This window comes from Hyla sarda, chromosome 7 (genome assembly GCF_029499605.1).
Source record: "Hyla sarda isolate aHylSar1 chromosome 7, aHylSar1.hap1, whole genome shotgun sequence".
NCBI classification, from domain to species: Eukaryota; Metazoa; Chordata; class Amphibia; order Anura; family Hylidae; genus Hyla; species Hyla sarda.
The window spans coordinates 76,133,109-76,160,623 of NC_079195.1; the positions used below are offsets into that span (position 1 = coordinate 76,133,109).

At 45.3% G+C, this 27,515-nt stretch overlaps 1 protein-coding gene and 1 long non-coding RNA gene across 7 annotated transcripts in view; one reads left to right on the plus strand and one right to left on the minus strand.

Moving 5' to 3' along the window:
* The window catches only part of LOC130281937 (uncharacterized), a 59,173-nt gene extending 47,049 nt beyond the window's left edge, over positions 1–12,124 (plus strand). For both annotated transcript variants that reach the window (XR_008846169.1, XR_008846170.1), the window contains exon 4: positions 12,049–12,124. This is a non-coding gene — a long non-coding RNA (uncharacterized LOC130281937). The remainder of the gene's footprint in view (positions 1–12,048) is intronic.
* The window catches only part of SH3PXD2A (SH3 and PX domains 2A), a 373,845-nt gene that overhangs the window by 134,983 nt on the left and 211,347 nt on the right, over positions 1–27,515 (minus strand). For 3 of the 5 annotated variants that reach the window (XM_056529706.1, XM_056529705.1, XM_056529708.1), the window contains exon 6: positions 5,255–5,283. In XM_056529706.1, coding sequence (XP_056385681.1) covers positions 5,255–5,283 — 29 coding nt within the window. Of the gene's footprint in view, positions 1–5,254; positions 5,643–27,515 lie in introns of those variants that run through there. The other 2 variants (XM_056529709.1, XM_056529711.1) reach the window with 2 other exon arrangements.

The following is a 27,515-nucleotide window of genomic DNA, read 5'->3' on the forward strand; positions in this document are numbered from 1 at the left end:
AAGAGGTGCTGTGCTGCATCTACATTTAAAGGGGTACTCTGCTGCTCAGCGTTTGGAACAAACTATTCGGAGCATTGAAGCCGGCTCCGGGAGCTTGTGACGTCTTAGCCTTGCCCCCTCATGATGTCACGCCCTGCCCCCTCAATGCAAATCTATGGAAGGGGTGTGACAGCCGTTACGCCCCCTCCCATAGACTTGCATCAAGGGGGGGCATGACATCATGAGGGGGCAGGGCTAAGACGTCACGAGCTCCTGGCTCCAGCGCTCGGAACAGCTTGTCCCAAACGCTGAGCAGCGGAGTACCTATTTAAAGGATTACGAGGGTCCCAGTGTTGAGCCCTCCCCCACTACTCAGCTTGTAATGTCTTATCATGGTAGCATGTCATCACTTAACAAGACCATAATTCTGGTTAGTATCTATGCTGGAGACAAGGCAGACAAGGTTCTAATATTATTAAGTAAATGCTATTTCCTGCCAGTGCAGAAATGACATTATCGCTCTGTGGAGCAGGCTGATGACTAATACAGGGATATCATAGTACAGTGATCCCTCAACTTACAATGGCCTCAACATACAATAGTTTCAACATACAATGGTCTTTTCTGGACCATCATAAGTTGAAACCAGACTCAACATACAATGTACAGACAGTCCAGATCTGCGAAACGTGTCAATGGCTGAAAGAACTGACCAATCAAAATGGGCATTCACTGGTAAAACCCCTGTATTACTGAAGCGTATGCACTGACTGGTGTCTGGTAGTGCTCCCTACAGTACAGGGAGGTATTACATGTTCTGTACACTTTACCTGTACCAGGGTTACCTGCTCCTTTGGACACCAGGTGAGGGCGACTCCATTACTTTTTTTTACTTGCAGGACCCTGAAGAAGCTCCTGTCCTCTACATAGACAAGTGTTTCCCAAGCAGGGTGGCCCCAGCTGTTGCAAAACTACAACTCCCAGCATGCCCGGACAGCCAAAGGCTGTCCGGGCATGCTGGGAGTTGTAGTTTTGCAACAGCTGGAGGCTCCCTGCTTGGGAAACACTGACATAGACAGTGATTACAGCTCCCAGCAGATCTTTCTTACTTTTATATGTAAGGATTTGCTTTATCTATATTAGTTATCTACTTATTTTTCTTTAATTCTCACTTTTTCCTATTTTTGGATGACATTGTGGTGCCTTTAGAACCAATTACCAGGTTTCCATAGAGTTCTGGTCTCAACATACAATGGTTTCAACATACAATGGTCGTCCTGGAACCAATTAATATTGTAACTTGAGGGACCACTGTAAACAGTCAGTACACTGGTATGGAAGACTGAGAGTAACCTGGAGACTGGCAAAGTCAAATGTGAACTTCAGCCATGGCAAGGAAGCTTTGTGAGAAAGATGAAAAGATTTCACATAGCAATAGATAATATGGAGAGAGCTGTAATTACAAATTCCATTCACAGTGAGTAAGGAGCCTCCTTTATGGACCAGTGAAAGTCTGTGCCACCATTAATGGAGTGAGTCACAGGGATTCTTTAGATGCCGGCTGGCAGTGACGCAGGGAAATAATTATAGATTTCCAATTTAGAAGACTAATTCTATAACTAGGTTCTGTGCTTTGTAGTCAATAAAGCTAACTCGTCCACTGCTCCAATTTCCTAAAAGACATGGGGGGGGGGGTATTTATCATTGGATGTACACTGCTTTTGTATTGTATATTGGGAGCATGTGATGGCGGAATTCAGCGGTTGCACCTTTTCAATCATTGCACCTGTTGGGGTAGATGTTTTCCAAAACAAATCTGTAGTAGAGCACATCGTGTAGTAGAAAATGTATAATTTGTGGCCTTTTTGCACTTAAAGGGGTACTACACTGCCCAGCGTTCCCGCTGCAGGGGTCAGCCACGCCCCCTGGTGACATCATGGCCACGCTCCTCAATGCAAGTCAATACGAGAGGCGTGACGGCCGTCACACCCCCTCCCATAGACTTGCATTGAGGGGGCATGGCCGTGACATCCCGATGGGTGTGGCTGACCTCCACAGTGCGAAAACGGCGTTTGGTACATTTAGTTTAGCAAAAAGTTTGTAAATTAATGCAATTAGGCACAAATCTACACCATCATTGAAACAAAAGAAAATATATTCCACGGCAAGTTCCATAAAATGAGAATTTTCCATATCCAAAATTCATTATAATAGTATCATAGCATCAGGGGAGCAAATCACATTAGACCAACTCTGTGCTTATAGTCATTAGCCACTCGAAACTAATCAGGTACTATTTTAATGACTTCTGAATAATCAAACTTCTCATTTTACGGAACTTGCCGAGAAATATATTTTCTTTTGTTCCTGTGTATCCAGTGTGTGAGCCCATGCCCTTGAGTGTTCCCAAACACCAGTGCGTGAAGTTAAGTTACCACACTGCCAGAGAGGTTAGATAACATTTATTTGGACTACAGCATCATTGAGCTGGGTTAAAAAGTGATTTCAAAAACTTTTTTGCCTGACAATTGTGGACTCGGGCCTTATTAATCATACTGTGTGCACCTTTTTGATAAATTAGGCACAAGTACACATAAAAAATAAATACAACACTCCACCTCCTGAATAGGGAATAATGAGCGCTGCCAGGATACTATAGATAAACTGAATAAAATTTATTAAAACATTTTTTTTTTGTATAAAAAAAAAGTGCAACGTATTTCCGAGCCACAATGGCTGCTTCTTCGGGTACCCAGGAAAAAACAGAAAACTACAAACCATGTAAAAAAAAAATCACTACAGCCACACCCACATTGCTCAATTCCCCCCACGCTGCTGAAATGTAGTCACTGATTTTTTTGTCACTCCAGCATGGGTGGGGAAAGGAGAAGGGCCATGCTTTGTCAGGAGTAAACCATAGAGGTCTATGAATGTATGCTACCCTATAAATCTTCAACCTGTACCTCCCCCCTCCCCCAATATGCAGTTACTTCTCTTTAAATCAATGATCAAGGATGGAATTTAAAGGGGTACTTCGGTGGGAAAAAATGTTTTCAAATCAACTGGTGCCAGAAAGTGCTCTTTGTCACCTCTGTCGACCCCTCTGTCCAGATCACGAGAAGTTTGCTATGGGGATTTGCTCATGCTCTGGACAGTTCCTGACAGAGGTGGCAGCAGAGAGCACTGTGGTCAGACTGGAAAGAACTACACAACTTCCTCTTTGGCATACAGCAGCTGATAAGTACTGGAAGGCTTAAGTTATTTACAAATCTGTTTAACTTTCTGGCACCAGTTGATTTGAAAACATTTGTCCCCAAGGGGACACACATACATTAAAAACCGACATGTTTCGACTGCCTTTCTCAAGGTTTTTTTTGTTAGATATTTTTTAAAATGGACTCCATAATGAGTAAAACCAAGGTTGGTTCTAGACAAAAAAGATTTCCAATGACAAGCCCATTCTCATACTGGTCATTACTCATAGTTAAAGGGGAACTCCGGTGGATTTTTTTTTTTTTTTCAAATCAACCAGCTCCAGAAAGTTAAACAGATTTGTAAATTACTTCTATTTAAAAATATCAACCCTTCCAGTACTTATCAGCTGTGTAAACTACAGATATACTACAGAGAAATTTGCAAATGTCTTTTCTGTCTGACCACAGTGCTCTCTGCCGACACCTCTGTCCGTGTCAGGAACTGTCCTGAGCAGGAGAGGTTTTCTATGGGGATTTGCTTCTAATCTGGACAGTTCCTGACACGGACAGAGGTGTCAGCAGAGAGCACTGTTGTCATCCTGGAAAGAACTACACAAATTTCTATGTAGTATACAACACCTAATAAGTACTGGAAGGATTAAGATTTTTTTTAATAGAAGTCATTTACAAATCTGTTTAAAGGGGTACTCCGGTGAAAACCTTTTTTCTTTTAAATCAACTGGTGGCAGAAAGTTAAATATATTTGTAAATTACTTCTATTAAAAAATCTTAATCCTTCCTGTACTTATTAGCTGCTGAATACTACAGAGGAAATTCTTTTCTTTTTGGAATGCTCTCTGATGACATCACGAGCACAGTTCTCTCTGCTGACGTTATTTTAATAATAATAACGCTTTATTTATTGTTGTCCTCAGTGGGATTTGAACCCAAGTCTCCAGCACTGCAAGGCAGCAGTGCTAACCACTGAGCCACCATGCTGCCCTTAGAATACATCTGCTATGCATCTGCTATGCATGGTTGCTAAAATGGACAGAGATGTCAGCAGAGAGCACTGTGCTCGTGATGTCATCAGTGTTCCAAAAAGAAAGGAATTTCCTCTGTAGCATTCAGCAGCTAATAAGTACTGGAAGGATTAAGATTTTTTAATAGAAGTAATATACAAATATGTTTAACTTTCTGCCACCAGTTGATTTAAAAGAAAAAAGGTTTTCACCGGAGTACCCCTTTAACTTGCGGGCACCAGTTGATTCGAAAACATTTGTTTTCCACTTGTTTCCACCGGAGTTCCCCTTTAACTCTTGGTAGAACACGCCAGCAACATATTTCATCTATTAGCAAGAACAGAAGGATAGTCAGCGAATCCACCGAACACTGAGTGTTTCAATATACTAAGGGGATTAGGGGATCAATAACCCTTAACAATGAGTGGGTGATGTAAATAATCTCTAGGGCCCTGGACATTGCAAAAAAAAGGGGCAATATTATCCTATCCCAGAAACCACTCTCCAAAATAGTTAGCGATGCTATGAAAAGCAAAGAGCAATAAGAATAATCTATTACTCAATATTTCCCTAAGGATGGGCTAAGAATTTTAAAAGCTTCCTCAGAAGCGAAGCCATATCACTTGTATGTTCCGAATAAATCAAAGTGGCGAGAATGAATAACAGAATAAATCAAAGAGGCGAGAAGGAATAAAAATATCAATACAACAAGAAGAATAAAAGGTTAGAAAAAAGATATAAAGTTATCAAGCAAATAACCCTTAGATTGGGGGTCTCCAAACTGTGGACCTTGGGCTGTTGCAAAACTACAACTCCCAGCATGCCCGGACAGACGTTGGCTGTCCGGGCATGCTGGGAGTTGTAGTTTTGCACCAGCCCAAGGTCCACCGTTTGGAGATCACTGTCTTAGATGATGGGCAACATCAAAGCAGAACCATCGAAAAAATCCAGATCTGGACACCATAGATTTGCATGCACTTTGCTTTACAGCTTTGATAAACAGAATGCAAAATATTTCAAGCAACAGGAGGAGAAATAATGAAAAATTGAGATTCTTACCTGATTTACGCTTTGAGGAACCATAATCCCTAAAAAAGAAACAGCAGCAAATAGACATTATTAGTCAGGTGGTATTTGGGGGGCTTAATAAATGCAGGTGCCCCACCCCATACAATGCAACAGTCCTCGGCTCTGCTATCCCTGCTCTAGCTGGAGGCTTGGGCTGTGAGAATCCTGACAGAGAGACGATTGACAGGACCGGAGCAGCATCTCAGCGCTACAAACAGCTGCTGCAACCAGCACGGAGAGGCAGAGGACCATGTGATGACAGAACGAACCATCCCTGATTATACAGGGGAGCTTCCCCGGCCTCTGCTAGAGACGCGCACAGGGTTTCCCCTGTTCCCAAGACATGACAGCAAATGGCACGAGTCTGCAGACACCTGTACGCTCTACGACGGACGTGCACTCAACTGGAGCCGTCTCCATCTAGAACGGTCTCTGAATGCAGAAACTTATTAAAGGGACCCATAGTGTTATATAGCAGAGTTGATGCGGTTCTCTACATTGGTGCTTTGCATTCACAGATGACCGTTCAGAAATATAGGATATTTCTAAATACCAGGAGAGGTTAAAGGAGTAGTCCAGTCTAAAAAAAAATGCATCCCCTACATAGATACACAAACGCTGTATCATCGGCTCTCCCATAGAGATGCATGGAGGGGGCGTGTCAGCCACTGCTCCGTGCTGTGGTGACACCATTGATGCAGAGGGCCAGTGCGCCGGCCAGAAGAACACGGGGGTCTCAGCGGTCTGACCCCCGTGATCTAACACTTATTCCCAGTCCTGCGGAGGGGATACGTTTTTTATAGACGAGATACCTCCTTTAACTATGGGCATTTGCTCTTGCTCTGGGCAGTTCCTGACATGGACAGAGGTGGCAGCAACTGTGGTCAGACTGGAAAGAACTACACAACTTCCTGTTGTTACAGCAGCTGGTAACTACTGGAAGGCTTAAAGTGTACCCGTCAGATCCAACCAAAAAAACATTTTTTTTTTATATATATCACTCAGTACCTAATCCTGACCATGTACATCTAATTTTTATGTGTCTAGCACCTTTATTTATTTCTTATTACACTTTTAATTTAGCTCACTAGTCAGAATTCCTCTCAAAGGGAGGGGGCGTGGCCTCACTGTGCAGGTCTCCGCCCCCTCCCTCAGTATGCTGTCCGTTCACATCTCCCCTAGCATTAGCAAAACTACAACTCCCAGCTTGTCCTCACTGACAGTAGCGGGACACAAGCTGACAGTGGGAGGATTTTTCCTCCAGCTGGGAGCCCGGCACTCACAGCTGTCAATCAAGGAAGTGTGTCCATGACATAGGTGATGATGCATGGACACAGCAGGACTAGTATGTGTCCAAGCAGGCAGGGGGGGCAGTTGTTTGACTGGCTTTTTCAGTATGAAATACTGAAAATTTTCTAATGAAAGCAATTGCAAAACCTATTGGTTATACATGCTTTACAACATATCAAAAGCTTTAGTATCTGACAGTGCCCATTTAAGATTTTGATGTTTCTCTTTAACCCCTTCTCGCTATGTGACGAATGCATACGTCCAAGCACCAGGCATGTACGCACGCTGGGACGTATGCATACGTATGCCACAGGCAGCTCAGGAGATCGCCAGCGGGACCAGGCTGACAATCACAGCCAGGGACCCGCCGCAGCTGCTGGGGCTGCGATCGCGGTGGTCTCGGCAGCATTTTTGGGAAGGGGGGGGGGGGGAAGGAAATGGAAAGGAAATGGGCACTATGCATGTATGATTCATCATGAACAATTCTTCATGAAAATTCTGGTCTGGTTTATGGGGGGGGGTCTTCTCAAAGAGGGGGTCTTCTGCCAACGTTTCGCAGTATTTAGTATTCTGGATGGATACAGATGTAGTGGAATGCACAGCTATGAAACTTCTCATAACACTCGCCCACAATATTTCACATTCTGGCTTACAGAAGAAGGTGTATCATTTCATACATAACACAACAGTATCTGTGAATTCATACATTATTATGTTATTTTAGGCTAACGCTACAACTATGAAAAGCATCCAGATTGTGAAGGTGCATGTAAACAGGATGAACAATTTTTTTTGCAATAAATGCAATTACATTTATTCAATTATTCAAGATGTTTATAATACAAACAGAAACACCTAATAGGTTATCTGTAGAATCCTTTTTTATATATTAATTAATTTTCTTTTAGAATTTTGCTCCAGCAGGTGTTAATAGTTAAGACAACCAGCTTACCTTCCTCGCTCCCCTGCCGCCATTTTTACAGAGCCCCGATTCCGCTAATGGTTCAGAGTCGGCATGTGTATATGAAGGTATACTGCTGCACCCACCGAATGGTTGAGTGGGCATATCCACATGCCAACCCTGGAAGCACTGCACTGTGAGAACAGTGGCGTCAGTGGAGCAAGGAAGGTAAGCACAGGATAAAGGGGTACTCCGCCCCTAGACTTCTTATCCCCTATCCAAAGGATAGGGGATAAGATGTCTGATTGCCAGGTTCCCATCTCTGGGGACCCCGCAATCTCGGCTGCGGCAACCCAGACATGTGGTGCAAGGAGCAAACTTCACCCCGTGCCGGATGACTGGTGATGTGGGGCGGAGGCTCGTGACATCACGGCCATGCCCCCTCAATGCAAGTCTATGGGAGGGGGCGTGACATCAGCCACGCTCCCTCCCATAGACTTGCATTGAGAGGGCGTGGCCATGACAATTTTATCAGTAATATGGGTATGGTGTATTGTCACGATCCCGGCTGGTAGGAGGTGGATCCTCTGTGCCAGAGAGGGATTGGCGAGGACCGTGCTAGTGGACCGGTTCTAAGTCACTACTGGTTTTCACCAGAGCCCGCCGCAAAGCGGGATGGTCTTGCTGCGGCGGTAGTGACCAGGTCGTATCCACTAGCAACGGCTCAACCTCTCTGACTGCTGAAGATAGGCGCGGTACAAGGGAGTAGACAGAAGCAAGGTCGGACGTAGCAGAAGGTCGGGGCAGGCAGCAAGGATCGTAGTCAGGGGCAACGGCAGGAGGTCAGGAACACGGGCTAGGAACAAACAAGGGAACGCTTTCACTAGGCACAAGGGCAACAAGATCCGGCAAGGGAGTGCAGGGGAAGTGAGGTATAAGTAGGGAGTGCACAGGAGGAAACTAATCAAGGTAATTGGGAAGATTGGACCAGGCACCATCATTGGTGCACTGGCCCTTTAAATCGCAGAGGCCCGGCGCGCGCGCGCCCTAGGGAGCGGGGCCGCGCGCGCCGGGACAGGACCGACGGAGAGCGAGTCAGGTACGGGAGCCGGGGTGCGCATCGCGAGCGGGCGCCACCCGCATCGCGAATCGCATCCCGGCTGGAGGCGGTACCACAGCGCACCCGGTCAGTGGATCTGACCGGGGCGCTGCAGCAACGAGGATGAGGCGAGCGCTCCGGGGAGGAACGGGGACCCGGAGCGCTCGGCGTAACAGTACCCCCCCCCCCCTTGGGTCTCCCCCTCTTCTTGGGTCCAAAGAACCTGAGGATCAAAAACACAATTCTTTCGTGATGAGGTCCGATGCACATTAGGAGGGGTTCCGTGCGGTAACGCACGGCACAGTCCAATCTTTCATTGTTAACACAATTGATGTAGAGGGGTCTGGCGAGACTGGTCACAGGGATGTTGAACCTGTTGATAAGAGAGGCCAAAAAAAAATTTCCTGCAGATCCGGAATCCAAGAAGGCCATAGTAGAGAAGGAGAAGGTAGAGGCAGATATCCGCACAGGCACAGTAAGGCGTGGAGAAGCAGAGTTGACATCAAGAACTGTGTCACCTTTGTGCGGAGTCAGCGTACGTCTTTCCAGGCGGGGAGGACGGATAGGACAATCCTTCAGGAAGTGTTCGGTACCGGCATAGTACAGGCAAAGATTCTCCATGCGGCGTCGTGTCCTCTCTTGAGGTGTCAAGCGAGACCGGTCAACTTGCATAGCCTCCACGGCGGGAGGCACAGGAACGGTTTGCAGAGGACCAGAGGAGAGAGGAGCCGGGGAGAAAAAACGCCTCGTGCGAACAAAGTCCATATCCAGGCGGAGCTCCAGACGCCATCCGGAAAAACGCATGTCAATGCGAGTGGCAAGATGAATGAGTTCATGTAGGTTAGCAGGGGTTTCTCGTGCGGCCAGAACATCTTTAATGTTGCTGGATAGGCCTTTTTTAAAGGTCGCGCAGAGAGCCTCACTATTCCAGGACAACTCGGAAGCAAGAGCACGGAACTGAATGGCGTACTCGCCAACGGAAGAAACACCCTGGGCCAGGTTCAGCAGGGCAGTCTCGGCAGAAGAAGCTCGGGCAGGCTCCTCGAAGACACCACGGACCTCAGCGAAGAAGGACTGGACTGTGGCTGTGGCAGGATCATTGCGGTCCCAGAGTGGTGTGGCCCCAGACAAGGCCTTTCCAGAAAGGAGACCACGGGAGAGTCTAGAGTCCTCATCAAATTTGTCCGGCAGGGACAAGCAGGGGTTAGGAGCGGCCGGTTGCTGCGGAGGAGTTGCAGGAGCCGGCGGAGGAGATGGTTGTTGCAGCTGCTGTGTCTGTGACTGAAGTTGCTGTATCTGCGGCAGCAGCTGCTGTATCTGTGACTGAAGTTGCAGTGTCACGGTGGTCAAGTATGCCAGCTGGTGATTTCGTTGGGCAATCTGTCGGGCTTGCTGGGCGACCAGTCGGGCTTGCTGGGCGACCAGTGTGGGGAGGTCGGCGACAACTGGCAGAGGAACTTCAGCGGAATCCATGGCCGGATCTACTGTCACGATCCCGGCTGGTAGGAGGTGGATCCTCTGTGCCAGAGAGGGATTGGCGAGGACCGTGCTAGTGGACTGGTTCTAAGTCACTACTGGTTTTCACCAGAGCCCGCCGCAAAGCGGGATGGTCTTGCTGCGGCGGTAGTGACCAGGTCGTATCCACTAGCAACGGCTCAACCTCTCTGACTGCTGAAGATAGGCGCGGTACAAGGGAGTAGACAGAAGCAAGGTCGGACGTAGCAGAAGGTCGGGGCAGGCAGCAAGGATCGTAGTCAGGGGCAACGGCAGGAGGTCAGGAACACGGGCTAGGAACAAACAAGGGAACGCTTTCACTAGGCACAAGGGCAACAAGATCCGGCAAGGGAGTGCAGGGGAAGTGAGGTATAAGTAGGGAGTGCACAGGAGGAAACTAATCAAGGTAATTGGGAAGATTGGACCAGGCACCATCATTGGTGCACTGGCCCTTTAAATCGCAGAGGCCCGGCGCACGCGCGCCCTAGGGAGCGGGGCCGCGCGCGCCGGGACAGGACCGACGGAGAGCGAGTCAGGTACGGGAGCCGGGGTGCGCATCGCGAATCGCATCCCGGCTGGAGGCGGTACCGCAGCGCACCCGGTCAGTGGATCTGACCGGGGCGCTGCAGCAACGAGGATGAGGCGAGCGCTCCGGGGAGGAACGGGGACCCGGAGCGCTCGGCGTAACATGTATGCACAGCTTTACTTCATTCAAAGCATGTTTCTTTATTGATTGCAAGTTTCTTCCTCTCACTTCGCACGGCTTCGATGTTACAAGCTGACTCAGCGTGGCCATGACGTCACAAGCAGGGAGCCACGAGTGTCCGGCGCTGTACCCGACGTTCTAAACGAATGCCGGGTGCAACAGGGAGAATACAGGGGTCCCCAGCGATGGGACCCCTGCAATCAGTCATTGTATTCTCAATCCTTTGGATAAGGTATAAGATGTCTAGGGGCAGAGTACCCCTTTTATTTAATTCTTACCACTTGCAAAGGAATCTCCGAATAACCTCTTTAATATTAGCTCATTGATATCTTAATGCAACATGGCTAAGTCAGTGTATAGGAATGCCTGCTTCCCGAAAACGAGAAAAAACCATTAAGATTCTAAACAAAGAAAGGAGGACCAGATGTGCCGCTCTATCAAGTTTGTCACCCCCTTTCCAGTGAAAAAGCTAGATGATCCTGTATCACATGCTTGGCATCACTGTGAGGTTATCCTCAATTGCCTGGTTCAAGTTAAGTGTGTATGGGGCACAGGGACCCACTGTGAACCAGTGTGTGCTAAGACACATCTGTTGTTCCTTTTGTTTTATCGGTGGAAGTAAAAATAAAGTTTGCACAACATGCTGCATGACATAGTGTACATTACCTTTTCTATTCACCCTATAGCGGAGTGTTTTTTGGCCTCTATCTACTCCTTGGAATAGAACAGGGCTGTCTTTAACGAAGGGCAAAAGGGGCAGCTGCCCTGGGTCCTGTCATTCCTGCGGGCCCAAAGCAGCTAGTCCTTTAGCCCCTACGTTAAAATAGGCCCAGCAGCCCGCACAGGTGGCCCGCGGCAGCCACATTTGCAGAAAAAGAGGGCTGGCCTGCGATGTCCCAGGCCGGCCCTGTTACCTTACCTAGGCCCTGGGTGATGATGTGGCCTGCGTAACCTCCTGACCTGCCTGCGCACGTCCCTGCTGCGTGCTTATGTCTGATAGAAGGCGAAGAGGAAAAAATGAAACCCCAAAAATGAAAGGGTTAAGGCTATAAGCAGCAATGGCATTTAGGAGCATGAAAAAGCTTGGTGCCAATTTTTCACCTGGCTTTTCCATGCTCCTGAATGGCATATCTGCTTATGTCAGCTCAACTGTTATATACAGATATGCCATTCAGGAGCATGAAAAAGCTAGGTATGAAGAGCTTTTCTGAATGACATATCTTCTTATAGCTGTACTACGTTATGTGGTGCTGGGTAATTGCTGCGCCTAAAATGTTTCCCTACCAATTCTGCAGAAACGATATACGTCTGGAAGGAATCGTCACAGTGGTCTGAGCTAGATGGAAAATTAAAGAGGACGACTCTAATGGGAGAAGATATTGCTTGTGAGTCCCACAAAGAAATGGCATTACCATTTGGGTACTATAGATAAGCAGGGTTCACACTTGCAAAAAATTAAAGTTGTTTAAAGTGCATCTGTCGTGCGTGAGTTTCACACTGCTACCGTGCCCCACCCTTAAATGGCCGTTAGGCACTTTTTTTTTTCCAGTCTTTAACGGCCGTTTTTGGGTCATGGCACAACGGGCAATAACGGGTCCCGATGGATCCCATTTACCATAATGGGGTCCGTCGAGCGCTGTTATTTTGAAATGGGACTAGCAGGAGAAAATGACGGCGCAAGCAGTAATTTTTCTCCCGCTATTCCCCCGGGCTCCCCCGACAGCCGTCACACTACAGTGTCCTATACGCAGTGTGAAAGAAGCCTTATGCATATGAAATTGCTACCATAGCCAAAAAAGATGTTGATGTACGGATACTTTGCATATCTTCTTAGATGTTGTCAGTTCCTTTATTTCGCTAAACAAAAATAAGAAAAATTTAGGGGTGCATTGAGTGTCAAAGAGGTGTGGCTAGGGTGCGCTGTGCTACAGGGCCCAAAAAAATTGCTTGCCCAGGGTCCAATCAAAATTAAAGACAGCCCTGGAATAGAATAACATTCCTGTAGAACTAGAAGAAGCTGCCTCAGATGTTACTGAAACTCTCGGGGGTCTGTTTCAAATTTACATTTTCGGTGTCATACCAGAAGGTGAAGTAACCTGACTCGGGGGTTACATTTTATTATTTCTTTATTCAATAACTTCTAACAATAGACCCGAGTTCTATTTATTGTTTAAAAGGAGGGAAAGGCTTGGAGGATAATATTCTTGTTTTTTCAGATATTTTCCTTAATTGAAGGTGGAATCAGTTTTTTTGCTGACATAAAGATCTCATGTCCATTATTCTGCAGGGTGAATTGTAAGATTTCTATTTTTAGAAAATATAAGCTACAAACTGTTAAATTCTCTTTGCACACATTTTAGGTCCAACCAGGTGTTTACCTAAAGCATGTTAAAGGGGAACTCTGGGGTAAAACACATTTTTTTAAATCAACTGCTACCAGAAAGTTAAAGGATTTGTAAATTACCAGTATTTTTCGCCCTATAGGACGCACCGGCGTATAAGACGCACCCAATTTATAGGTGCAACATTTTAAAAAATAAAGATTCTGAACCCAACAGTGGTCTTCAACCTGCGGACCTCCGGATGTTGCAAAACTACAACTCCCAGCATGCTGGGAGTTGTAGTTTTGCAACATCTGGAGGTCCGCAGGTTGAAGACCACTGCATAGGAGGTAATACTCACGTGTCCCCGCCGCTCCGGACCCATCACCGCTGCCCTGGATGTCGCTCCATCGCTGTCGCCGTGTCCACGTCGCTCTGGAACGTCTCTGCTGACGGCCGGGTATCCTCGCTCTCCGTCGCCGCCATCACGTCGCTACGCACGCCAACGCACGTACGCGACGACGTGATGACAAGGAAGGAGAGCGCCGGCCATACAGGGGATCCCTGAACAGAGAAGACACCGAGGAGGCAGGTAAGGTCCCTCCCGGTGTCCTGTAAGCACTAACCCGGCTATTCAGTCGGGCTGTTCGGGACCGCCGCGGTGAAATTTCACCACGGCGGTCCCGAACAGCCCGACTGAACAGCCGGATTAGAGTCACTTTCCCTTCAGACGCGGCAGTCAGCTTTGATCGCCGCGTCTGAAGGGTTAATACAGGGCATCACCGCGATCGGTGATGTCCTGTATTAGCCGCGGGTCCCGGCCGTTGATGGCCGCAGGGACCGCCACGATATGGGTGTATTCGCCGTATAAGACGCACCAACTTTTCCCCCCCAGTTTTGGGGAAGAAAAAGTGCGTCTTATACGGCGAAAAATACGGTACTCCTTTTTAAAAATCGTAATTCTTTCAGTACTTATCAGCTGCTGTATGCTCCACCAGAAGTTGTATTTCTTTCTTGAGTTCTTTTCTGTCTGACCACAGTGCTCTCTGCTGACACCTCTGTCCATGTCAGGAACTGTCCAGAGTACAAGCCAATCCCTATAGCAAACCTATCCTGCTCTGGACAGTGCCTGACAAGGACAGAGGTGTCAGCAGAGAGCACTGAGGTCAGACTGAAAAGAACTCCAGAAAGAAATGCAACTTCCTGTGAAGCATACAGCAGCTGATAAGTACTTAAAGGATTATGATTTTTAAAAAGAAGTAATTTACAAATCTGTTTCACTTTCTGGCACCAGTGGATAAAAAAAATAAAATAATTTCCACTGGAGTACCCCTTTAAACATGAGTTGGGGATTTGAGAAGCAAGTGTGAAGAGGATAGATGTATCTATATAGGTGGGATAGGGGCAGGCAAAGGGGTTACAGAGGAAATATAGTCAGGAGGACAGACATGCTCTGTGCAAGTCTTAAAGGGGTACTCCATTGCACCAGCATTCGGAACACTTTATTCCGAACACTGGGTGCGGGCTGTGGGGGTTGTGACATCATATTCACGCCCCTCATGACATCACACCACACCCCCTCAATGTAAGTCTATGGGTGGTGTAAAATCTAAACGTGTTGGTGTAAAATCATTGTAAAGCTGATAAGGTCTAACTTTTTTTTATAACAGAGAATTGCAAGTTTTCTCATGATAGCAATATTGTAATAATGGTAGCTACATACAGGCCTACCTACCTTTATGACTAATATAGTGGAAAAATGATTATTAATCACATATTATTTGATTTAGAAGCAGGGAGTCGGAATCCTATCGATCTATTTATCTCCAATCTACCTAAGGATAGTGGTACTCCGCCCCTAGACATCTTATCCCCTATCCAAAGGATAAAATGTCTGATCACGGGCGGCCTGCCACGGTGACCCGTGCGATCTTCCTGCAGCACCTGGCGTTCATTTAGAACATTGGCTGCTGCAGCGGAGGCTTGTAACAGCACGGCCACGCCCCTCGTGATGTCACGGTCATGCCCCTCAATGTACATCTATGGAAGGGGGTGTGGCGGCCGTCATGCCCCCTCCCATAGACTTGCATTGATAGAGAGGGCGTGATGTCACGAGGGGGGCGTGACTGTGATGTCAGCATCACATCACTAGTCATCAGGCATGGAGCGACGTTCGCTCCATGCACTTGATGACTGCAGTGCCGCAGCAGAGATCGCGTGGGTCCCGGCGCTGGGACCCCCGCGATCAGACATCTTGTCCCCTATCTTTTGGAGAGGGGATAAGATGTCTAGGGGTTGAATACCCCTTTAAGGTAAGGATTTCTTGGCGCATAGTATTGAAAGTTTGGCACAATTTAAGCCCTACCCCCTTGAATGCACCTTTTATTGGCCACACCCCTTTTATAAAACTTTGCATGCATGGTGCTAACAAGGAAAAAATATTTTGAAAATGTGTGCCTAGCAGGAAGTGTGCAAAGCTTTAGTTAATAAGGAGCCTGACTTGCATGCATACAGAAATGTGCTACTTTTTGGCCTACATTTAAAAGTAAGTCAATTTAAGCCATAAAACTTATGACTAGTTTTAAAGATGCCCCACATTTACAAATAGCCTACAACACTGTTGAAAATCTGACACGCTCTTGGACTGTCTAGTCTACCTTAAAACTGTCTGAGAACTAGACAGTTTTTGTTTATCTCTGCCGATATTCTAGAAAAATTAGCAAACTGCTGAATTTAGAGCAAAAAATGTGAAGGAACAGGGGCCCCAAGTTTCCAGTGAAGGGAGGGGGTCCCCTGGTGAGATAAAACAGTTGTTGCATGCAAGGGTCTGGAGAAAGACAGGAGCTTTCAGAAAAAATTCTTTCATCATCTTTTCCGCTTCTTAGTTGACTCTACTTTGGGGATATCCTACTGCTTCTACTGCTCCGGTTGTGTTTTTAAAAGGCCAGCACTGGTAATTCTTGTAAAAATATAAAAAAGAGGGAGTGAGCGCTGAGCTATGACGTAGGCCTGAGCTTTCATCTATAAGTTATCATGGGAATACATACGGAGCACATCTGAGACAAAATGCTCCGCAGTTAAACCATTCACATCTGTGCATGACTGTATTTACATGCACATGTATTATGTGGTGACCCAGTACGGGTGTTGAATCCCCGTACCCCTGCTGCCCTGTCCGGCAGCCTCCCTACAGTGACCCCTGGGCCCCCTCTACAACTGTCCCCTTGTATATATCTATTGCCTGCATTATATTGTATAATGTTTAGAAAAGGTGTTATAGCTTTAAGAATTGTTAACATGTGATTACCAGTTGTCATGTGAGTTGTAATGTGAGTGTAACCCAGTGAGGTATCAGTGACCATGTGACCTTAGGGTGACCTATTGGACCCCTCAGAGTCTCCCCATATAAGCCCTGGGTGGAGCCTTTGCTCTTTCTCTTAGTCTTAGAGGATGCACCACTGAGTCACTTCTGGTCCCAGGCACTGCTGATTTGCTGAGTTCTGGCCAGCGGCCATTTTGCTGGAGACCAATATAAAAAGAGAAGCAGAGCCGGACCTCTTCAGTCTTGCGGAAGTTCCTGGTGAGAGCAAGATGACGGAGGCACAGCAGAACACGAGGGCAGAGAGTCCCACGATGGTGCAGGAGACCCGGAATGTTGCCACGGCGCAGTTGTTCCAGGAGTTAGCGGATCGTCTGCAAAGAATCTCCATCGGGGCCAAAGATGCCCATCTTAAAGTTCCGTTGCCTGAGGACGATGGGGACTGGCCTGCCACTCCAGCATGTGAAACGCCTGCATCATCATGAGGACAGTCTCCCCACCACAGGACCTGGGAATCCTGGGCGGAGATCCCTACGGAGGAGTCGGACGTGAGTACCCCAGCCGAGGTCGCGTTCTCTATCCCTCCATCTACCCCCAGCCCAGAGCCAGGTCCAGCAGCCCTCAGCAAATCCCAGTCACCACCGCTGTCACGGTGAGCCAGCACTTATCCAATACATGATGGACCATCTCCTACCCCTGCCAGCGAAGTCCCACCCTCCAGTTCCAGTAGCCAAGGCCAAGAAGGCCAAAAGAGAGGCCAAAGTGGCCACCATAGTTGAAGAGATGTGGGCGCAAAGAAGAAAGGAGTATGGCCCTAAAGTAATGCCGTATGAAGTGCGCCAAGCACAGCAACAGGACACTAAGGGCCTTGAGGCCTTATATATCAGAAGGCTAGAACATCCTCGGAAGGGAGAGCCATCCCTAGAAGGGCGGAGAGCCACAATCATCAAGTTTGACAGAGTCAGGGGGTAAGGCATATTGATGGACTGTCACCACGGTGGCACTATTCTAGTTATCAGGAGAGGGGTGAAGAGAGACTACCTCCTTCCACCTCTACACTCCCTAGAGAGCAGGGAGATTGTAGAATACACCCCTGTACAGAGCCAGCAAAGGGAATGGGCTGCAGCCGTCACCAAGCCCAAGAATCCTATGCAAATCTCCTTCAACTATTTCTCCTCTGAAGATTGGGAGTCAGATCAATTTGGTCTTCTGCCACCGAGTGTCAAGGGACAAGTCATCCAAGAAGAATGGTATCCTGAGTCACCTGTCATGGATCCCAAGTATCTGCGTAAAGAGTCGTCTGCAAATGTGCCCAGGCCTACTCCTGCTGTTGCGGAGGTTTGGCCTACCCAGCGGGCACAAACCACAGTGCCGTGGCCTACTCCTGCTGAGGATGAGGTTTGGCCGGCCCAACAACACATGATCCACCAGTGGCAAAAACAGTGGTGGTCACAGTGAGCCCGACCATCACTGATTCCAGTTTATCACATGTGTCGTGGCACATACCCACATCAGCCCTATGGAGGGGGCACAATCTCGTGGTCCTAGGTCCATGTCACAGCCTAGAAAACAAGCTGACCGTCGAGGTTGGGATGGAAAGTTGCCAGGCTGCAGAGCTTGAATCTGGTAAAATGTTTGCTACTTCTTAAGTTGAGAAGACTAACTGTGTTTTATGTGGAAGCATTATTGTTGTTTCGGGTTATGCAACCTTTAAGAAGAAATGCCTGACGAACTAGTTAAGAAGTTTATTTGCAACCATATACGTAAGCATGTGCCCGACTTTTAGCCGTGATCCTTTACTGAGAACTCAAAATGTACCAGAACTGTGAAGCAGTACTAAAAAGAAAAAAAAAAAAAAATAATATATATATATATATATATATATACTATCAGAGTAATATATTTTTGTTTATATTTTTGCACAAGTGAATGCACACGTTGTTGTACTATATTGTTTATGGTGTGATGTAATAAAGTGTATATGACATGTATCTACAAAAATGTTTAGGATGTTTCTTTGTGTCTATGGCAATTTATATAGGTGTTATCTTGACCAAGTCAGGAGAAGTGTATCCACTACCTTACTACCAGGATAATTACCAGCTAGGTACAGAGACTAAGTTGTAGTACCGTGTATAAAGTTGTCAGTATAATATATAGTCCAGTTTAGTCAGCTTATATATAACTAATCCAGTAATGTACACAGTGCATTGTGTATAAGCTAGTCAAATGCCTAGTTAGGACTGTAGCTAAAATCTATATTTCCAGTCCATAGTCATTGATGTCAAATATTCACCTGTCTAACGTATTTCCTGTCCTCCTGTATGGAGTACTCTACTGGCCAGAGGGTTCCCCTAAGATATAATTAAAGCACATATAGTGACAGAGATGATAAGTATGAAGGTAATGTTGTAATGTTGTCAAATTATGTATAGTGCTCTGGGGAAAGTAGCTAATGCCCAAGGGCCCGAGCAGCTGAGGCATCGGGTAGAGAGCTTCCGGCAGCCCGATCCGGCTCAAGTGTATTAAATGTGTTAAAGATGCAGTTACAAGGGTTATAAGTCCCACATGTTTATGTCCCAATATGAAAAGGAGCATGTAAGGACATTTTTCATCAAATGCTACATAGACTCATGCCCAGTTCTTTACCTATTCAGACCTGTGAAGGACATTTGGAAACAATGCCCCAGGAACTGTTGTCACCTGGCCCCAGTGGCCACTTACAGTCGTCCGCCCTCCAGGACTGAGCGGCGAGTATGGCTGTGTTTAAGAGGGGGAGTTTGTGGTGGCCCAGTATGGGAGTTGTATTCCCGTACCCCTGCTGCCCTGTATGGCAGCCTCCCTACAGTGACCCATGGGCCCCCCCTACACCTGTCCCCTTGTATATATATCTATTGCCTGTTTTATATTGTATGTTTATAAAAGGTGTTATAGCTTTAAGAATTGTTAACATGTGATTACCAGTTTTCATGTGAGTGTAACCCAGTGAGGTATGAGTGACCTTAGGGTGACCTATGGGACCCCTCAGAGTCTCCCCCATATAAGCCTTGGGTTGAGCCTCTGTTTTTTTCTCTTAGTGTTTGCTGAGGTCCAGTGCAGTCAAGTCCTAGGAGTCTGAGTCCATAAGAGGCCTCAAGTCAGTCCAGCAGCCACAGGTCTACAAGTAAGCTACAACCAGTGCATTGTCAGTCTCAAGTCGAGTTAGCTAAAGTCATCTGTCTTAAGTCAGTGTGGCAGGTATCACAATTGTGTCAGTCCACTGCAAGTCCCAGCAAGCCCTAAGGTCTCTGAAGTCACTGATCACCTCCGTAGACCTGGCTAAGATTTATAGACTGTTCCATCTGTCACTCAGTAAAGCTACCATTGTCTGTAACTTGGCGTCTGAGTCATTATTGCCCCCTGTGCCTAGCCCAGGATAAAGCGGTATACCTTCTGGTGATATTGAGGATAAACCATGCCCTGGCATCACAAATACAAGGGGCTAATGCCATCTGCCCCTAGGGCAATTCCATCTGCCCTGCATCATACCCTCTACCACAATTATATCACCCATAGCGATCCTTAGAGGTGAGGCCCTAGGTGGGGTCCTTTGAGATATGACCATAGGGTAGTACATCATTTATAGAACTTGCGCCCTCTCCTGAAACAAAAAGGGATTTGGTGCCCCCTAAGGCCCCAAAAAAGTGCCCCCCACAATTATACCCCTGCTCCACAACACTGCTTCCAACCACAGCAGCCCTGGCCATAGGCCATTCTCACCGACATCGCCCAAGCTTCTAGAACTCGTCCACAGCCGGTGCTCCATCCCATCAGATGATAATCTACAATTTCCTTCAAACTAATTCAAAAAGGAAACCTGCTCCGTATTATGTCTCTATTATATTAAGACAATTTCACAAAATGTACAAGCAATAAGATCAAACAAAGCCAAGGGCTCTATCATATCTTTGTAGATTTGGAGGGCCCTCAAGTTTGGATTAGGTGTGACTTCACTGGTCAAAAATGCCAGAATTACACAATAACTATTTACACACAGAGGCACAGCTTGAGCTTTTAAAGGCGATTTACATACTTTAAATATTAAAGGCAATTTAGATGCAATGTGAAACATTAGAACAGTTTATTTATGCAGAAATAGTAGTAAAAAATGTGGCTAAAAACTAGCCAAGGTTTTATCCTGACTGAGGAGTATTTACAGGTATAGAGAGTTTCTTCTCTCTGATTCCGTTCTTCTACTTAATCTCATTTATACTATTATTCCAGATTCGGTAATGAGAATGAAATAAAAGGCTTTATATTGAAATAAAATTAAGACGCTATAAAGCGCTGCCAGGCAGATTATTTTTCCGTGCCATTTACTGAATTGATAACTTGATTTATGCCATTTTACAGACAGACGGCACCACAAACTTTGCCAGAAGTTTCATTAGGGATGAAACAAAATACTTGGCTACGGAGGACTAAGATTAACTCACAGTTTTGCCAAATTTTGTTAAATAATGTGCCCTAAATATGGAAAAGCACAATAGGACAGATAACTCTAACTATTTTTCCTGTATATTGCAGTCAGATTCATCTTTATGGAATCAGAGTAAAAAAAGATTTCCTATTAACAGTTAAGAGGAAGAAAGTCAAGCAGCGGCTATTTGTGACCAGCAGGTGGAGATCTCAATTGTTCTTTGGCACTTTTTAGATTTATGGAATACTTTAGTCCAATACTATATTAAAGGACAACTGTAGTGCTAGACATTTATATATATGGCTGGGTTCACACCACGTTTTTCAAATACGGCTACCGTATGCGGTTTTCCGCTAAAAAACGTATGGCAAAAACCGTATGCAACCGTATACAACCGTATGACTCCAAATTAAAATGTATACGGTTTTTCCCCGTACGGTTCTATCCGTTTGCATCAGTTTTTGCCAACGGTTTTGCTATTTTGTTGGAATAAGTTTTCCAGCAATTTAATAAAGTTACTATTGTTCTATTGAAATTCCAATCTGCGCATGTGTCAGCTCCAAAAACGGATTAGAAAAACCGTGTGCAACCGTATTCTGAAATTCTGTGTACGGTTCTCATAGACAACAATGTTAAAAGAACCGCATACGGTTCGCATACGGTTTTCCAACCAGAGGCAAAAACGTGGTCGACAGCGTTTTTGCCTACGGTTGAAAAATTGGCAAAACCGTATCTGAGGCAAAACGGATGCAACCGTACATAACATTTGGAATACGGTTTACAATGCATACTCTATGCATACGGTTTCGGATACGGTCGTATACGTTTTTTTGCGGAAAACCGTATACGGTTACCGTATTTGAAAAACGTGGTGTGAACCCAGCCTTACTGTGCCCAGGCCTCAAAAATAAACAAAATAAACTTTAACATACCTTCCTACGAGCCCCCGTTAGTCCGGTACCGGCCTCACGGTCCAGCGGTGCTAACCTCGTTCAACTTCTTGGGGACACCGCAGAGCCGTCGGCGTATCACCGGCCGCAGCGATGTCCCGCCCCGGCCGGTGATAGGCTGAGCCCACTGTCATGTAAGGAGCTCTGACCGGCTTCTTACATGACAGTGGGCTCAGCCTATAACCGGCCGGGGCAGAACATCGCTGCGGCCAGTGATACGCTGACAGCTCTGCGGCGTCCCCATACAGTAATATATAAATGTCCTTTAATGTTTAGGTAACCAAGAAATGACCCTTAAAGGGGTATTCCAGTGAAAATTTTTTTTTTCATATCAACTGGCTCCAGAAAGTTAAACAGATTTGTAAATGACTTCTATTAAAAAATCTTAATCCTACCAGTACTTATCAGCTGCTGAAGTTGAGTTGTTCTTTTCTGTCTGACCACAGTGCTCTCTGCTGACACCTCTGTCTGTCTCAGGAACTGTCCAGAGTAGGAGCAAATCCCCATTGCAAACCTCTCCTGCTCTGGACAGTACCTGAGACAGACAGAGGTGTCAGCAGAGAGCACTGTTGTCTTGCGGGTAAAGAAATTACGCAGCCTTTGGCTGTCCGGGCATGCTGAGAGTGTTAGTTTTGAAACAGCTGGAGGCACACTGGTTTGGAAACACTGCTCTGTATGTATATATACAGAGTTGTTAACCAGCACAATAGCATGATATTATATAAAAAAAAATAAAAATACACAAATGGGCATTGACTTTAAGGTTGAATAGGTGTGAAAGTTGCATTTTATGGTACTATGTTATTCATGTCAATGAACTTTAAGCATTTAGTAGGTATATGGGGTTGGGAGACTCATCAAAAATTGTGTAAGTAAAAAGTGGTGCAGTTGCCTTGAATAGCAACCAAGCAGATCACTTCTTTCCTTTTTAAAAAGGTCTCTAAAAAATTGAAGAAGTGATCTGATTGGTTGCTATGGGCAACTGCACCACTCATTCTCTACACGGGTTTTGATAAGATAATGTCTAAGATAATAACAGTAACCCCCAAAAACATTTTAAATTGTAGTCATCTATTTCCACAAGGCCCCCAACACAACACAAGAGTTACGGGTGAGTTCACACATGGCAGATTTGTTGCAAAAAATCTGACTGAAAATCAGTTTTATTCATCCCAATGGAGATATTTCAGAAATGTCAAGAACAAATCTACCCCACATGAACCCCCTTTACTAGTCCAGCGGGGTAGTCCCTCCATACTCCTAAACAGAACCAGAGTCAGAAAGGGAGATAGAACAGACTGATAATAGAACCTTGTTGCTCTAATGTTCTCTTCTGGTGCAGGCCGGGACAGGAAGCTCACATTCCAACATTATAAAAGGAGGCATTTTCTCAATCCTAAAACTCTATGCAATGACGTACTCCAGAATCTGTATTGACAATGGATATAAAATCTGGAATGGGTCTTGAAGCTTCCTCTTCTTTGAAGACAAAACGAGTCTAGTAGCTTCATATTCAGATAAGACACAACAGGCCCTTTGACGTGCTACAAAATAATGGAAATATGCTATAAGGAATCATTAAAACTCTTGTGTCCCCATGAATGTCCCAATTGTCAGGAATGTGAAGACTTTTCACCAGAGACCATTAATGAGAAGTCTTTGACCAGATGTCATAAAGAGATCTGTGTGGGCGCTGCGCCACAGGGTCATAAATATATTTCATTAAAGTCAAGAGCGGGCATTCTACTTGAAACATCAAATTACAAAATTGTAATTCTGTAATGTATCTATCTATCTATCCCATATCTATCTATATATCTATCTATTTATCTATCCCATATCTATCTATCTATCTATTTATCTATCTTTTTATCTATCTATTCCATATCTATCTATCTAATTTCTATCGATATCTATCTATATCTATTTATCCCATATATATCTATCTATCTCTTTATCTATCTCATTATCAATCTATCTCATATCTATCTATCTATCTATCTATATCTTATCTATCTCCTATCTATCTCTCTTATCTACCTATCTCATATCTATCCTATCTATCTCATATCTATCTATCTATCTCATATCTATCTATCTATCTCATATCTATCTATCTATCTCATATCTATCTATCTATCTATCTATCATCTATCTATCTATCTCATATCTATCTATCTATCTATCTATCTCATATCTATCTATCTATCTCATATCTATCTGTCCATATTTATATATCTATCTATCTTTCTTATATATCTATCTATCTCTTATCTATATACCTATGTCATATCTATCTATCTCATATCTATCTATCTCTCTTATCTATCTATCTCTTATCTATCTATCTCTTATCTATCTATCTCATATCTATCTATCTACTCATTCACATGATGTGAAGAAGGACATGAAGGACACATCCATATTCAACAAGGGCCCTTCCATTCCATAGGTCCCATAGAAGCCCCAGCCCCCCCACTGTCCAACTCTATGGTCCAAGGATTACTAAAAGCTACTATCTTTACTTGAATCTGTATTACATATATAGAACTAACATATCACACAGCACAGTTCACTCACATCAGTCCCTGTCCCAATAGGATTTCATTTCAGTACCTTAAACACACATGCGGTCCTAAACGTTTATGCTATGTCAGCTGCACATCCATTATTACAGGAGGTGGGGCTGATGGACTAATGATGCGATCTGATGAACAAGTATTTGCTCTTTTGTAGTCTGATCGCTGGGCTTTTTACTCAGGGAGATATTGGCCTGTACAACCAATAATTGGTAATAGGGCACTAAGAATGTCCCAGACAGATGACCGGAGCTCAGGCACTGAACCTGGTGTATCTTTAGACCAACTATTAACTGGCTTAAAATGCAGAATTATTTTGCAACTTTGGCGCATGGTGTTGCATCTTAAGCCAAACTCTTTATCAAAGACATATACCTTAGTCGGACACAGCCAAAAAAGTGTCTGCCTGTCAGCCTGTATTTTTTGCACAATCTTGCACACCGCTGTCTACCCTTCACACCACGATTATGCAATACGGCTGCCGGATCTGGAGGGGAAATTTAAAAACCGCCTGCTGCCATATCCCTGTCGCATCCCATTCATTTGAATGAGCTGGACAGAGTCAGATAGTGACTACAGTTGGGTAATTTTTGAATGGTATCAGTTTTTGTTACCAGCCGCAGAACACGGTTTTTAGTCCGGCAATAAAACTGATGCAGTTTAAATATGAGCCGACCAGAGTCACTATCTGACTCTGTCCAGCTCATTCAAATGAATGGGATGCAGGGCTGGTCCGGCAGCCGTAATGCATAATTGTGGTGTGAATGCACTCTTAGTTTGCACCACCCTTTAGGTGGTACGGTTAAGGCAAGTTTTTTTTAGCATAAACTATTGAGAATTTGGCATAATTTAAGCCCCGTCCCAGCATGGTGCAAAGAAGGCGCTCCACTCTTTCAACCAATCTGCTGCAGTTTTATAAATAAAAAATTTTAAATTCAGCTTAAATATTTCCCCCCGTGAGCGCCACATGGCTAAAAACAGCACCTCAAAACTGTGACAATTTGTAGTAAAATCCCTGTGTGTATGGGTGTCCTTATTCTGGAAAATCTGATTTCATGGGCATGATGTAATGCTTTGTTTCTCCTGTGGTGGCGCTGCAGGGAATGGAAACCCTGCTATCAGGTTCTGTCTCAGATTACAGATGGTTGCTGGAGTTTAAGCAGCCAGATACAAGTCATGAGTTTATTGTTGGGGCATCTAATAAAAACATTGTAAAGCAGACAAAGCCTTTCATCATATTTTGGACTGTGGGAAGAAGGCCGAGCACCTGAAGGAAGCCCATGAGGAGAACAAACAAAGCACATGCAGATGTTGCCCTGGGTGCGATTCCAATTCCGGACCCTAGTGGTGCATAGACAAGGCTGCTCGTCACTGAGCCACCATCGATGGGCAGTAGTTCTATACAATGATGGATCGCTCTCCAGATTCACAAGGCTACAATATGCACACAAAAGGTGAAACCAGAACTCGGAATAAGGTTGTGTAAGGCTAGCAGCGTGCGACTTCATAGCACAGTGAGGAACAAGGATTTCAGCACGAACATCTCAGTGTGGATCAGATTACAAATAACCCCCATGTGTATTCCACCTATGAGAAATCTCCGGTGAGGTTAATGCGGATCTTCCCCTCAATTAGGTAAAAGCTTTCTCAGGCCTTAAATTACCATCTATAATAGAGCGTGGAAGCTGGACCCGTGACAGGACCCACATTATTCTGAATAATGGTGTTAGGAGGAGATTTCATTATTCTACCCATTAGATTGCACTTGTTGTTTCTTAGTCAGGATAAGATGCTAAATAAAACAACAAGAACACAATGAGCAAGAATTATTCCATGTGCTATTATTTATTATATTATTTCATGTGCTATTGTTTTTTATAAGTCTGGTGATCTTGTGGTAAGCGCCTGTTTACACTACTTGTTTAGAGTGGCTGCTGTATATAGAGAGAGAGACCAGGGGCATAGCTGGGGGGGCAGTCAGAGCATGCGCCACGGCACAGTACAGATTGAGGGCAGGGGAGTTCCTGCCCAGCCCACTAGTCATTGTGTCTGTCTGGCATAGATACAGATTACGAAATGTGTCAGCCAGGCTGGTGTACATGCAAATCAGTGATCTGTATGGGTGTCATGGTGGCTACCACAGCCATCAGCTGATAAGGACTTAAAAATACAAAGAAGAGACCATTGGGCGGAGGAAGAAGCTAATACATAGGCTGCATTCATTGTTGGGCATGCGCTGCAGGCTTCAAACTGGGAGTCCTTATAAACAACTTTACATATAGGCACAAGCGAAAGACTCCTGTTTACAGTGCCTGTCACTATATTAAGCTGCTCTCAGCGGGGGCAGCATAATCAGCATTAAACGCTTACTTTAAACTATTGATACATCCCACCTGAATATGCTGATACTGTAATATCCTCCTCTGTGGCCTTCCATCAAACACTATTGCTCCCCTACAATCCCTCTTCATCTCTGCTGCCCGACTAATCCACCTCTCCCCTCACTTCTCTCTCGCTGTCTCTCCCCTCAGCCAGTCCCTTCAATGACTTCCCATTGCCCAACAAACACAGTTTGTACTGTTTACCATGACATACAAGGGTGTCCACAACCTCTCTCCTCCATACATCTCCCGATTACGCCCCTCACATAATCTCCGATCCTCTCAAGACCTCTGCCTGTGCTCTCCCCGCGTCCTCACCTCACACATCCGTCTCTACGACTTCTCCAGTACTGCCCCCATACTCTTGTTAACCCAAACCATCCAGCTCTGCCAACCATTAAGACCTTCAAAAATAACCTGAAGACCCATCTCTACAGGAACACCTACGACCTACAGTAACCTTGCTGCCACTTCTCTGAGAATGGCTACATCACCAACCTCTCTTAGGGTGGGTTCACACTATGTTTTGATGATACGGTCACTGGCCCCCTTATGATTCATTTGAATGAGCCGACGTATCATCAAAACATAGTGTGAACCCACCCTTAGACAACCAGCTGAACCTCTCACCTACTATTTCCCTTTCTTCTCCTTGTAAACTGTAAATCCTTACAGGCAGGGACCTCTCTCCCTCTGTATCAGTTTGCAATTTACTCTGTATTACATCCAATATATCTGTGTTTGTGTTTTGTA